The sequence below is a fragment of the Nanorana parkeri genome, unplaced genomic scaffold (assembly GCF_000935625.1).
Source record: "Nanorana parkeri isolate BGI_ZX_2015 unplaced genomic scaffold, ASM93562v1 scaffold108, whole genome shotgun sequence".
In the NCBI taxonomy this organism is placed as follows: Eukaryota; Metazoa; Chordata; class Amphibia; order Anura; family Dicroglossidae; genus Nanorana; species Nanorana parkeri.
In genome coordinates, this window is record NW_017306376.1 from 2243441 (window position 1) to 2255290 (window position 11850).

At 37.6% G+C, this 11850-nt stretch overlaps 1 protein-coding gene across 1 annotated transcript in view; it reads left to right on the forward strand.

Moving 5' to 3' along the window:
* LOC108784303 (cadherin-like and PC-esterase domain-containing protein 1) overlaps positions 1-11850 on the forward strand; it is a 107392-nt gene that overhangs the window by 40832 nt on the left and 54710 nt on the right. Inside the window, exons 4-6 of the mRNA XM_018553065.1 lie at positions 5508-5583; positions 7593-7740; positions 10911-11061. Of these exons, the coding sequence (XP_018408567.1) occupies positions 5508-5583; positions 7593-7740; positions 10911-11061 (375 nt within the window). The remainder of the gene's footprint in view (positions 1-5507; positions 5584-7592; positions 7741-10910; positions 11062-11850) is intronic.

The following is an 11850-nucleotide window of genomic DNA, read 5'->3' on the forward strand; positions in this document are numbered from 1 at the left end:
CTTGTGTGAAATTGCTCTTTTAAGTGCTATCACAGCTTGATTAACCAGGCCCCCTTTCAGAAGGTATGTTCAGCAATGCCATACAATGCTGACACATTTTCTATAACACACTTAAAGGAGAAGTATTGGGAGATTAAAATATACTCTTCCCAATACTTACAGCCATTACACGCTGGCTTTATATACTGAGAGCTGAGCGATCATAAACCGCTGATCTCTCAGCTCACAGTCTCCTTCCTGTCAGCCACTCCTCCCCCCCCAGGGATTCCTCTCTCCCCTCTGTGTTCCTCCAATGCTCAGTGGAGGGACAGACAGGGGAGGGGGCAGCACAGCTGGCTCTGGCTGTAGAGAGGCAGAGCAAGCTGTCGATCAAGCAGGGGGGTGGATTCTGACAATACTGTTGAGATCCTTACCACCTACAGCGTGGCTCTGTGCTGTCAGTATATAGCGTGTGCTGACTTTGGTTTACAGGAATATATTAGTAAATGTACTCCTGGGACTTAAAGGAGATTTAAAGCCAAAAAAAAAAAAGTTTTTTTTAAATACTCTTTTAGGGCCCGTTCACACTATCCAGTGCGTTCAGGGCACGGTTCCATGCTATGAACACACTGGATTGCATATTCAAAGCCTCCCTGCCTTGTGGGGCGGGTGGGGGCACTGTGGTGCCATCGCAAAAAATAGTGCATGCATGATTATCTAAGATCATTCGCACTACGGGCAGGAGGCGTGCCTGTAATGCCATTGACATGAGTGGCACCACGGCGCTCTCTCCCGCCCAAGAACGAGGCTTTGAATGTGCCATCCAGTGCGTTCCTGGCACGAAACCATGTCCTGAACGCACTGGATGGTGTGAAATGGGCCCATATCACATATCTAGGATACGCAGGACTTCTTACCTTCATGCTATGCATGATGGCATAGTAAACAGTGTGATATTTTTTTTAAACCACACTTCAGATACATTTTTGAAAACCTTTTAAGCTTTTACTTTCAACTTTACTTTCAACTTTCACATTACATGTTAGTAACACACACACACACTGAGATCTGAGAGTTTGGTTTAAGTTCAGCTGAGGAGGTGTCAGCTTCTTCTATTTTTGGAATCCATTTGTAATTTGTCGGCTAGAACTATGAGGTGAGTGAAAAGCACTCACATCATAGTTCTCCTTTAACTTTGTCTTATATCTGAAAGAAAATGAAAACTTATAAACTGTAATACTATTCTTATTTTTACAATGTGTCTATGGTAAATTGCTGCTAAATATTTTTCAGCTCCTGAAATGTTTGTTGCGCTCCTGCAATAATTTGTCATTATTCCTTCTTTCTCATTTTGTCCTCTTAAGCAAGTATTACAATTACTAAACTCATACACAAACAATAACAAGTTGTTTAAGCCTTTTGTGACCAGAAGTCATTGGAGCCTAGATGCTCAGACCAAATTCAGCAGCATCAGTTAGAGTGATTAAAAAATCTATGATAATTTGCCAACCAACAGTAATAATGTTATATTTAAAAAAAAAAATCATATAAAGCTTATTTAAAAAACGGTTTTAATGAAAACCCCACCAATTTAAATATGGGCTGACAAGTGGACAAAATGTAGGGTGTGTATATATATATATATATGTATATATAGTGCAATATAGATGGGTAAGCCTTATTAGTCCATTATTATTAGCCGTATTATACAGTATATTTAATACTTCAATTGTAACTTACAATTACAGTAGTAAACACTGCTATTTTTAGATGGTAGTTGCATTTTCTGTTGTTGTGAATGAACCTCTAGCCTGAATGTAATCAATATGTCATAGCTGACACAGTTATCACATAATAGAAAACCACACTGTTTGGTTTTCATGTGCTAGTTATGAATGAAACTGTCAGCGACTGCCTGGCCTGACACCCAGGAGTCACATACACTGCCGGCAGCTAGCTATCAAAGGGGGGACATAGATTAACTTTTCCTCATTATGAAGTGTTTTTCTGGTGAACATTAATCTAAAGGTTGTGTGCAGAAAGCAGTTAAACCAATTTGGACATTCTTACTACTGTTTGTGCAGGGCACTCATGTTTGATGGTTAAGTATCTGCTCAAAAACGTTGGCCATACAAACAATGCAGTCCAGGCTGCCACATTTCTCTGGCATCCTTGTCCTGGATGCACCCGAAACGTGTAATTGGATATAGAAAAAGAGCGTGAGACATCCTGGCAACTAGTATTTGTAGAAGGCTAGCAATGGCAGTCAACATATTTCTCTCTGTAAAGCTTTCTTTAACCTCTTGCCGTCCGCCCGTAGTAAAAAAACGGACGAGCATCCTAACATATCTAACAATTGGCTTTAGTATAAGTAGTCGTCCTCACTGTAGGTGATGTCAATGCTGGAGAAACATCATGTCTGACTGTAGCAGAATTCATTTACATATGCGTATGGCATAAAAGATTTTGAAACCCACCTTGAAAGTAAAATGTTTAGGGGTTAATGGAAATCCTTGCAGCTTTGCCTGAGTAATCTCGGTGTTTCACAGTAAGGCTATTATTGTTAAGAGGACTGATTCTCTTGGAAGTAGGAACCAAGGACTAAAAAACATATTCTCAGTGCCAGCTAGCATGTGAGACAAAAATGAGCAGTTATTGTTACACGGTTTTCTGATGTGTACAAAGGAGCAATTCATAAGAAAATCAATGCTAAAACAGTATGTCTCTTAAGGATGATTTAATATATTTCAGTCACAAGATTGAAAACTTACTACAACTGTTATTGCACAGTGAAATCATTTTGTGTTCCTTGTTTTCATTCACCAGGCTTACTCCAGAAAATATATTATTTCTCTCTCTGTTAGGTTTTCAGATTTGGAACACTGGCAGGGCAGGCTCACACTGTTATTTTGAATACTTTTTACAATTATTTTCTCACAGTGGGACTAATCCAGCTATTTTTCTGAAATGTACAACAAAGTATAAAGAGCAGCTGATGTTTAAAATAATTGTGTCTTCGCATTTGTATGGATGACATTCATTCAACGTTTGCATATTGATTTAATTGACCTTTAACGCTAAACTCTGGACAGATATAGCATACACACAGGAATGCAGCTCTGTAATCACTTATGCATTAATAAATGTACTTTTAAAAACAAGCAATGTAGGTACCTGTATGTGACCTGGTATTAGTCTCTTGCAGACCCTCTACAGCAGGGCTAGAGTGTAAATGGCACAAACAGTACAAGGAGCTATTCAGTTCATGTGCTGACAAGATGAATGCTGATAGGAAGAGAAAGCAGTGTGACAGAGAGGTAAATTAATTGCTGTGCTGCTTTTTCTTTTACTGCCCAGACATAGGCTGGGGTAAGTTCTGGACTACTTGGGCTCAAAGGAAGTAGGTTGAATGATAGTGGTCATCAAACTGAGAACATCTAGCTACAGGATAAAAAGGACTACAGGGGAAATCTCTGGATTAGAAGTTCATTTTGCAGCAAAAGTTGGCTTTGTTATTTTATCTTATAATGGACTGTTATTGTTATTTTTGACTGGAGTTTTGCTTTAACATACTGTAGCAGAAGGTCAGAAGAGTTTTCTTGGAGGACTGGCCTAGTGATATCCTGCTTACAGTGACTTACCTTCAGTCAAATAACACAAATGGTAGATGTGCTTGGGTATCAATTTATTTTCCATTTAAGCAATCAGCATTCAGCCCAATCAGTTTATATTTAATATGTTCAGCTTCTAGAAAAAAAATCTTATTCTGATCCTTGCCATTCATGTACATTATAGATGCAGCAAGATGTCCAAATTAAAAACCATTAAAGCCCTGTTTGTAAATGTTTTCAAAACGCGTCATATTGTACTTACCTGCCTTCACCAAAACATGATTGCAGCGTGGTTGCACTTATTAAATATCTCACTAGCCAAGAGATTTACTAACCTGATTAGGCCGAGGGTAATAGATACCTGTAGTGCAGCTTTTGTTGACAACATTTTATTACAAACCCTTCAATGTGATCCACTCCAGAAGGTGCAAAACACTTTTCTCCTGATCATCACGCTGCCTTTCTAATTACACACACCTGAGCATAATCAATGAACTCTTGTAATGGATTTGCTTCAATCTCAGGTAAGTGTAATCAGAAAGGCAGAGAGGTAATCAGGAGGAGAGTGACTTGTACCTGCTGGAGTGGGTCATGTTCGAGTGTCCGTTATTATGAACATTTCCTCTTCAGGTGACAGGGAACAACTTCTGGAATTACATATATATATATATATATATATATACACACACACACACACACACACACACACACACACACACACACACACACATCTGGTACAAGACACTATTATCATATTTTCATATTTAAATAGTTTCACCACTTATTGAAATAATTAGATCTCAAGGTATGTATTTCTAATGCAAAAAATGGGGATACATAAGAAACTTATTATTGTTCATATATTCATAGCACTAACATATTTCTCAACATTGATTGTGCATAGATTCAATGATATATTCACATGTCCCTGAAGGAGCTTCATGCTAATATGTCTACTACACTCATAAAATCACACACATTCTATACACAAATTATACATTCACAGACTCTCCAACAAGGCCTACTACTATAGAAGTTCACTTTCTGATCATACTCACCTGACATTTAGGACCCATTTGTATCTGTGTACTGTGTTAACACAATCATGTTAAGTCACACGTTAACTTCTGTTGCATTACGACAGCCTGTTCATTTAAATTGGCTGCCAAACACATAATAAAAAGCATTAAAAAAGGTTGCAAGCACCATTTTTAGCAATTGGGTTGCACCAGAATGTGTAGTAGTGAGTTGCCACCGCATAATGTGAATCTGTCCTTAAAGCCAAACACACTAAAAAGCATTAGAAAGGTTGCAAGCACTATTTTTTGCAATTAGGTGCACCACAATGTGCAGTAGTGAGTTACCACAGCATAATGTGAATCTGTCCTTAAAGCCAAACTACAGGCAGATGTAAAAGACACACATTCATGCAATTTACATTTGAGCAATGTAATTACCTGAATTTGACTTGGTATCAGCCTCATGCAGTCCCTGCAGAGCAGAACCCAGAAAGGGTAGGCAGAAGCAGCATAGGCAGTGAATCAGTTCAAGGAACATTCTTATAGGAGGAGAAAGCAGAGTGACAGAGAGGCTCATCAACTTGCTGCTCACTGTCCAGTCACAGGGTGGAGGTTGGGAAAACACCTGTAAATGAAAAAGAAACTGCAGTAGAGAAAGACCATGTCCCCTCCCCTGTCAGGCCGGTAGGACTCTGCTAGGTTTCGGGGGGTTGGGATGTGACCATGTTTCATTTTACAACTTGAATATGGGTGTAGCATGAAATATGGTATTAAAGTTAAACTTTAAGCCCACTAATTTCATAATACAACTCCTTTCCTTGTGCATGATAAAAAGCTCATTCTAAAAAAACCTTTACATTGTATTAGTTTAGTAACCTGAATATGTCATATTTTGTAGATAAACATCATACCAAGAATCCAACAACTGCTCTGTGAGAAAAACAAGATCTGTGAAATGGTTGCCATTTTTCCAGGTATTGCTTGAGAATTAACTTAATTGATGTTTTGAAATAGCTTTTTTTATGGGTTTTTGGAAGACTAATCGTGTAATCATGTATGTCATAGATTATGTAATCGTGGCATTGATTTCAATGCTGTTATGTATCAAGAATGTAGAATTAACATTTGACAATTTTTTCTTTATGATTCATTTTATGAAGAAACCTATACATAAATAAAATATTAGGATGGGTTTGATATAGCACTATAAAAATGACTTTCCGGTCCTCTGATGAAATTCACTTTCAGCAGCAGTGTGGAATTTGGCAGGGCTAAACCTGCACCACTGCACTTTTCTGAATGATTCAGATCACATATAGAAGAATTTAGCTGCAATGAGAAAAATGTGGTTTAAGCTCTTGCTTGCCATCTGCTGACGGAATTAGGAAAAGATTTGGATTCTTTGTAATGCAATAAATGTGAAAAATACAGGGTCTATAATTCTGACCTACTGACTTACAATACTTTCTAAGTCTGGAACAAGTATGCAGATTAGGAAAGTCAGGGAAAAGTAGTTATCTGCATGCATTTTCTGTGTCATGGGTGTTCATTGACGTTGTACTAAAGGCAAATAGGTTGTTCACTTTGCATGGGAATTCTACCTTAGCAAATATGGTGAAAAGTCGATTTGCAAAGAATACCCAATCACATACATAGAAAATAGTAGTAAAAGAAAATAGTGTTTTTGCTTGCTCATGATTGCATGATGGAAGTCAGCAGACTGTTGCAAAGTGAATGGCCTATTTGCCTTTAGTAACTTAACCCCATTGACTCAAAGTATTGAAGCCAGACGGTCAATAGCATGGCCGAATACAACTAGCATTTGCAGAATAAACTCAGCAATGGCAGCCTTTATGTTTCCTTTAAAGCATCACTAGATGTACTACTGCATTTAGGCATGTTACTATAACTTTGATATGATTTGTAATGTTTACTTAACCGTTGTGTACATGGGTGAAATTAATGTTGGGCACTGCTACACAAACACTGTATTTATAAAAATATACAGTATGTAAAAAGGTGAAAGGGCAAAACTGGTAGATCCTTCTCTGTTTCTGCATCTGTTTAACAGTTGTAAAATGCACAATGCTAATTATAAGGTTATCTACTTTATACATGTTTCCCGGTTAAATACATTCAGTTAGTGTCTTACATAGATTTAAAGCCCAACTCCAGACTTGACCTTCTACCAGTCACCTCCCCCTGATTCCCTGTGTATTTTTTTTATACTTGCCTGTTTTAGAAGTCTTGAGACCAGTCCTGTGCCATACTGGATTATTTTTTGAACTTCTCTAGTGGTGGGTGGTCCTTGATGCATAGAGCTGTTTGCAGTGCTTTATGCATCATTACATTGTGAGTGCAGGGCACTGTGGTGAAGGTAGGGCCTTTGCAATCCTACACTCACAGGTATCTCCTTTGCAGTTACTGTAGCAAAAGCTGCTTTTATTTTTATTTATTTCTCCTGGGGGATATATTAATTAATAAAAAAAATAAAAATAGCCCAGAGGTGGCCTTTAGGCAGCCAAAGGGTTTGTGTAAATCCCACAAACTCTTAAGGCAAATATAGAGATTAGAGGGTGGTAAGCACACAGGCATAATTTGACATTCTATAAGCAATTGTGCTAGGTGCCAGGTTCTCAAACATGATTGGTTAAGTGTTCAGCTGTTCATGGTAAAACTATTGAAATGAGTGAGGAGGAGAGCTGCAGAGGCCTCTGCCACCAGCTTATCAAGGAGGAAATTGTAGTGATTACTCCTGTTGGAACAATCACTGTGTAACCCAAGATCTGTTGGCCAAGGTATATCTGTAAAAAATAACTCAAGGCAACTGGGTGTTAGTTGCAGAGAGGTGTTCAGAAAATATTCTGAAACATAACAAAGGTACCTGCAAGAACTCTGTAGTGCCTGAATTTAAGCAACAGATTTATTCTTCCCTGTCTACTGTTTTATAATACAATTAATTAGTTAAATATTTTTTCTATAGAACTGGCAAACCTTTCAGTGTGTTCAATGCAATCTGAAAAGTCACGGGTCTGGAAGAAGACATTTTCAAATCTTGTTCTGCCAAACCTTAGTAAAAAGAATCAGGATTTAAAAGCTTGGGACATAAATCCTTTACTGGAAACATTTTTGTAAGTACAAGTAGCGATTTTTTTGACTGCCGAATACTTTACTTCATCTAAAGAAACATTTCTAGTATAATTGTATACAACCAACCACTGCTTTCCTAAAATTACAATCTTTGTTTTCTAAAACGTCAGAATGTGTTCTGTAATTAAGAAACAAAAAGAGTTTGTTTGGTTTTTCTTTTTTATTTGATGTTACCTATATTTATTTAACAGTTTCTATAACAATTTAAAAGAAGTTTACAATGAGGATCTAGTTTATTGTTGCTCTATCCAAATATTCAATACCCCCAGTGACATTTTCATAATCAGATGATTAAAATTACAGCTATTTTTTAGAAGTTTAGATTATGTTCTAGAAAGTAGATAAAGGTTGTGATTGATCAAATCCCAGTATATTGTATAGCATTTTTGATGCCGTAATCATTTAAAAGTGTATGTCTAGCATTTTATTTGTTAAAAATCAGTAAAAGATGCTTTAAAATTAAATTGTTCATTCTGGTCTAGGTGCAAAAATAACAGTTATACTAACCCAATCCTTGGAGCCAACTTGCTCTTAGATTGGTCCTTCCAGCCTCTCCCCCCCCCCTGCTCCAGCAGTCTAAGGTCCAATGAGTCATCACGTCCTATATATATACACATATAAACAACCTCATATACATATATATAAGGTTGTTTAGCAAGATGCAGGCTGAAGTCACTGACCCCAAAACAGCTTCTTTAAGAGAGTAATCTATAAATCTCTTAATTTGATACAAAAATGAAAGACTATAAAGAAAGCATGTTAAAAAAGCCATAACAAAAGTTACCTTAAGGTAAACACAGAAAATAAACTATATACAAATAGCGTATACTTCCTTTTAATTTGAATCTGTGATTATTGCCAGTACCAGACTTATCATAAAATCCACACTTATGATGAATGGTAAGCACCATAATTTGTTAGGTTTCCAGTTCTGATAACATTGTAAGTGTGGATTTATAAATATCACACTTAGGCCACATTCACACACGAATCGGCCTGCACCTACAGCCCCATGCTGCGTGCGGGGCCATACCAAGTAGCTGCCGGGAAGGACAGGTGCTGCGTGTGATTAGAACGCAGCCCCCGTCCTTCTCTATGGGGATACGCGGCCGTACGACCCCCTACGCTCAACTCATTTGCAGGTACATACCATCATTTGTTTTATTTTCCAATTGTGATACCAGCCTCCATGGCTACCCTTTCAGAACACAAGCCTGCTGAGGAACATTTCTACAATGTATTTGTCCCCAGTATACTGGTAAGTGGGTAATTGGATCACTTACGGTTACCCTGAGGAAGGCATTAGATGTAAGTAGGGATCTTCAGATACCAGTTCAGATACCAGTGCCGATTTGTCATGAGAACTACCAGGGTCGCAGCGTTTGCAGTTGTGACTGGGCCCTGGCGCTCCACCACTGTCCTGCAATCATTAGTCTGTATTGTTTTAGAAAAACTGTCACATGACACTAACCAAAACTGTGTCAGTAATTGTATCTGTGAGTACTTGGATAAGTATCGGTACTTGGTCTGGAAAAAATGGTATCGGTGCATCCCTAATAAGTAACAAATCATACATTAAAACAGGGATGCACAAATCCCAGGAGCCCCGTATGACAGCTGCCTCCTAACTTTTGAGTTTTTCACTAGTCTATTGGAGCTGGAAAGTTTCTGTACTTGTACTTACAACAAGTATGGTACTTGGTATATGAACATCCCTAGATATAAGACAACCAGTTAACAAAATAAAAATGTAAAAAATGGACCACAAGTTTCTTTTGAGTTTACATGTCCTATGCCAGAGCTAATTGGCAGGATTTAAAGCAAAACTAAACCCTCCTATCCTCAATCTCAGCCTATATGTAGATCTACTTACTAGTTACTATTAGATTAGGTTACTATTAGTTAGATCTAGTTACTATGATACTGCACATGTGATTGGCTATGACAACAACCATTTAAGGGCTTTAGTTCGGTTGAGTACTGACATAAGCATGCTGGAAACTGTGACATTTATGACCAAAGGCAAGTCTTGAATGTAGCATACACTATGCATGCACTAGTAGACAGAATGCAAAAACTGCAGAAAACATGGACAAAGCAGAGATTAGCTGTAAAGAGTCTGCTTGTTCTTGCTCTTCACTCTAGTATTGACCTAACATGCACAATTGGTATGATCATGTATAATTATGGAAAGAACTCACAAAGGAAAGATTTTTCAGTGGTCAGTTTATGCTTTTACTTCAATTATTCTTTGGCCAGCTTTAGAGCCACAGCAGTGGTAACATGCAAATGCCACTTTATCTAATGTGACTTTCCTCCTTCAGTAATGACTTAGTAATACCTTACTGGTTTGGGCAGCAAAGGAGACATTTCATAGAAAAAAGTGAGTTAAGTGTCATTGATTCTGTCACCGGCAAGTTGTCACCAGTGAGAGAATTAATGACATAGGCCTTATGTTGGCCACATACATATCAAAGTTGTCATCACGTCACAGACAAAAGACCTTTCATTCCATCAATTTAGTGAGCTCTAGTTTTATTTTGAATTTGAATTTTGACAGTCACTTCTAACTGATCAAACTAATGTCCACGTGTGTAGGACAATTGATCTTAATACAAACTGATTAAAATATTGTTTTTAATCATTTCGTTTTATGACTGATAGATCGGATTTGCAATTGCAATGTGTAGGAAAGTGCTTTGTATGTTGCACCACTTGTTTGTGATTGCTCATACTAGATTGATCTCAATTTTCCACATGCATGGCCACCAATAGACTGGCAAATAAGAAAAAAAATAACAATATTTGAATAATTAGTGCAAATGATTTAAGTATAACTTTTGACAAGTCCTTTTATTTTGATTGGTCACTTAATGCCAAATCCTCTGCATTGTGGCAGAATTGAGAACAAAAATTAAACAATGCTCCCAACAGTGCATCATCTCCACCAAGGGTCACATGCTTTTCAATGAGATAGTCTGCAGTTAATATCACTTGCAGTAAGGATAGCTAGTTTCAGAATCCAGTGAGATATATTTATTGATATCATTATGCAGCATGTATTTAATATGGAAGTTATCATCCATATGTCTGATTTTAAGTAGTGACATGTGCTGAAATATATTTTTATTTCATATTATATATGTTACAGAAATGTATCATTCCACCACCACAAACCATCACCAGGCTCTCCACTTGTCAGGGTTTTTGTACTAATTACATCATTATCACCACTACGTGCATTTATTCATTCCACTGCAATGGTTCAGGACCAACCCAACAAGCCATTCACTACAATGAAGGTAAGTCTTGTTTTAATATCATATGATGGGTACAACTCTGTCCTTAATGCAAGCTATTCTCCATACATACTGTACTTCTACTTGTAGCATAAAATATGCTGGTATTCAGTAATATTTCTTATTTAGAAACATCATACGCTCTGCATGCTGCACACTTCTTTTCTCAGGAAAAACAAAGCTGCAGTGCTGTATTTTCCCAGTGGGTGGCTCTGAGACATTTTGGTGCTAATCTATTTTACCATACAGTGGAAATTGAACTGAATTGGACTACAATGGTTCCATTTTAAATCATATTAAAATGCTGCCCAGACTCTGTGGCTGTGGTGGGACCTGCTAAGGTTGAGTGCTTAAAGTGCCAGCAGTCAACAACAGCCAAAATTAAGGACTCTGACCAATTGTTGAATTGATGTTATGTGACATCATCTGGATTTTCTGTAATTCCAATGGATATCTTTGATAGGGCAGGGTTTGACAGCAGTGACCCATAGATCATAACACAAAAAATTTAATAAATTGCTGTAGAAAAGTAAAAATCAAAAATAATTGAACATTAACCCCCATTATGCTTTAGGGCCCATTCACACTTCTCTTTTCCTGTACCTTGCGTTAACACACGTATTAACACGTCTCATGTCATGCATTAACATTTGTTGCTTTCAGGCAACCCATTTATTTTGAATAGGCTGCCAACACATAGGAACAGACCAGTGGCGACTCTAGGAACAATATATAGGGGGGCACATAAGATACCACAGTCAAAACGGGGGGGGGGGGGCCCCAACATTTAGC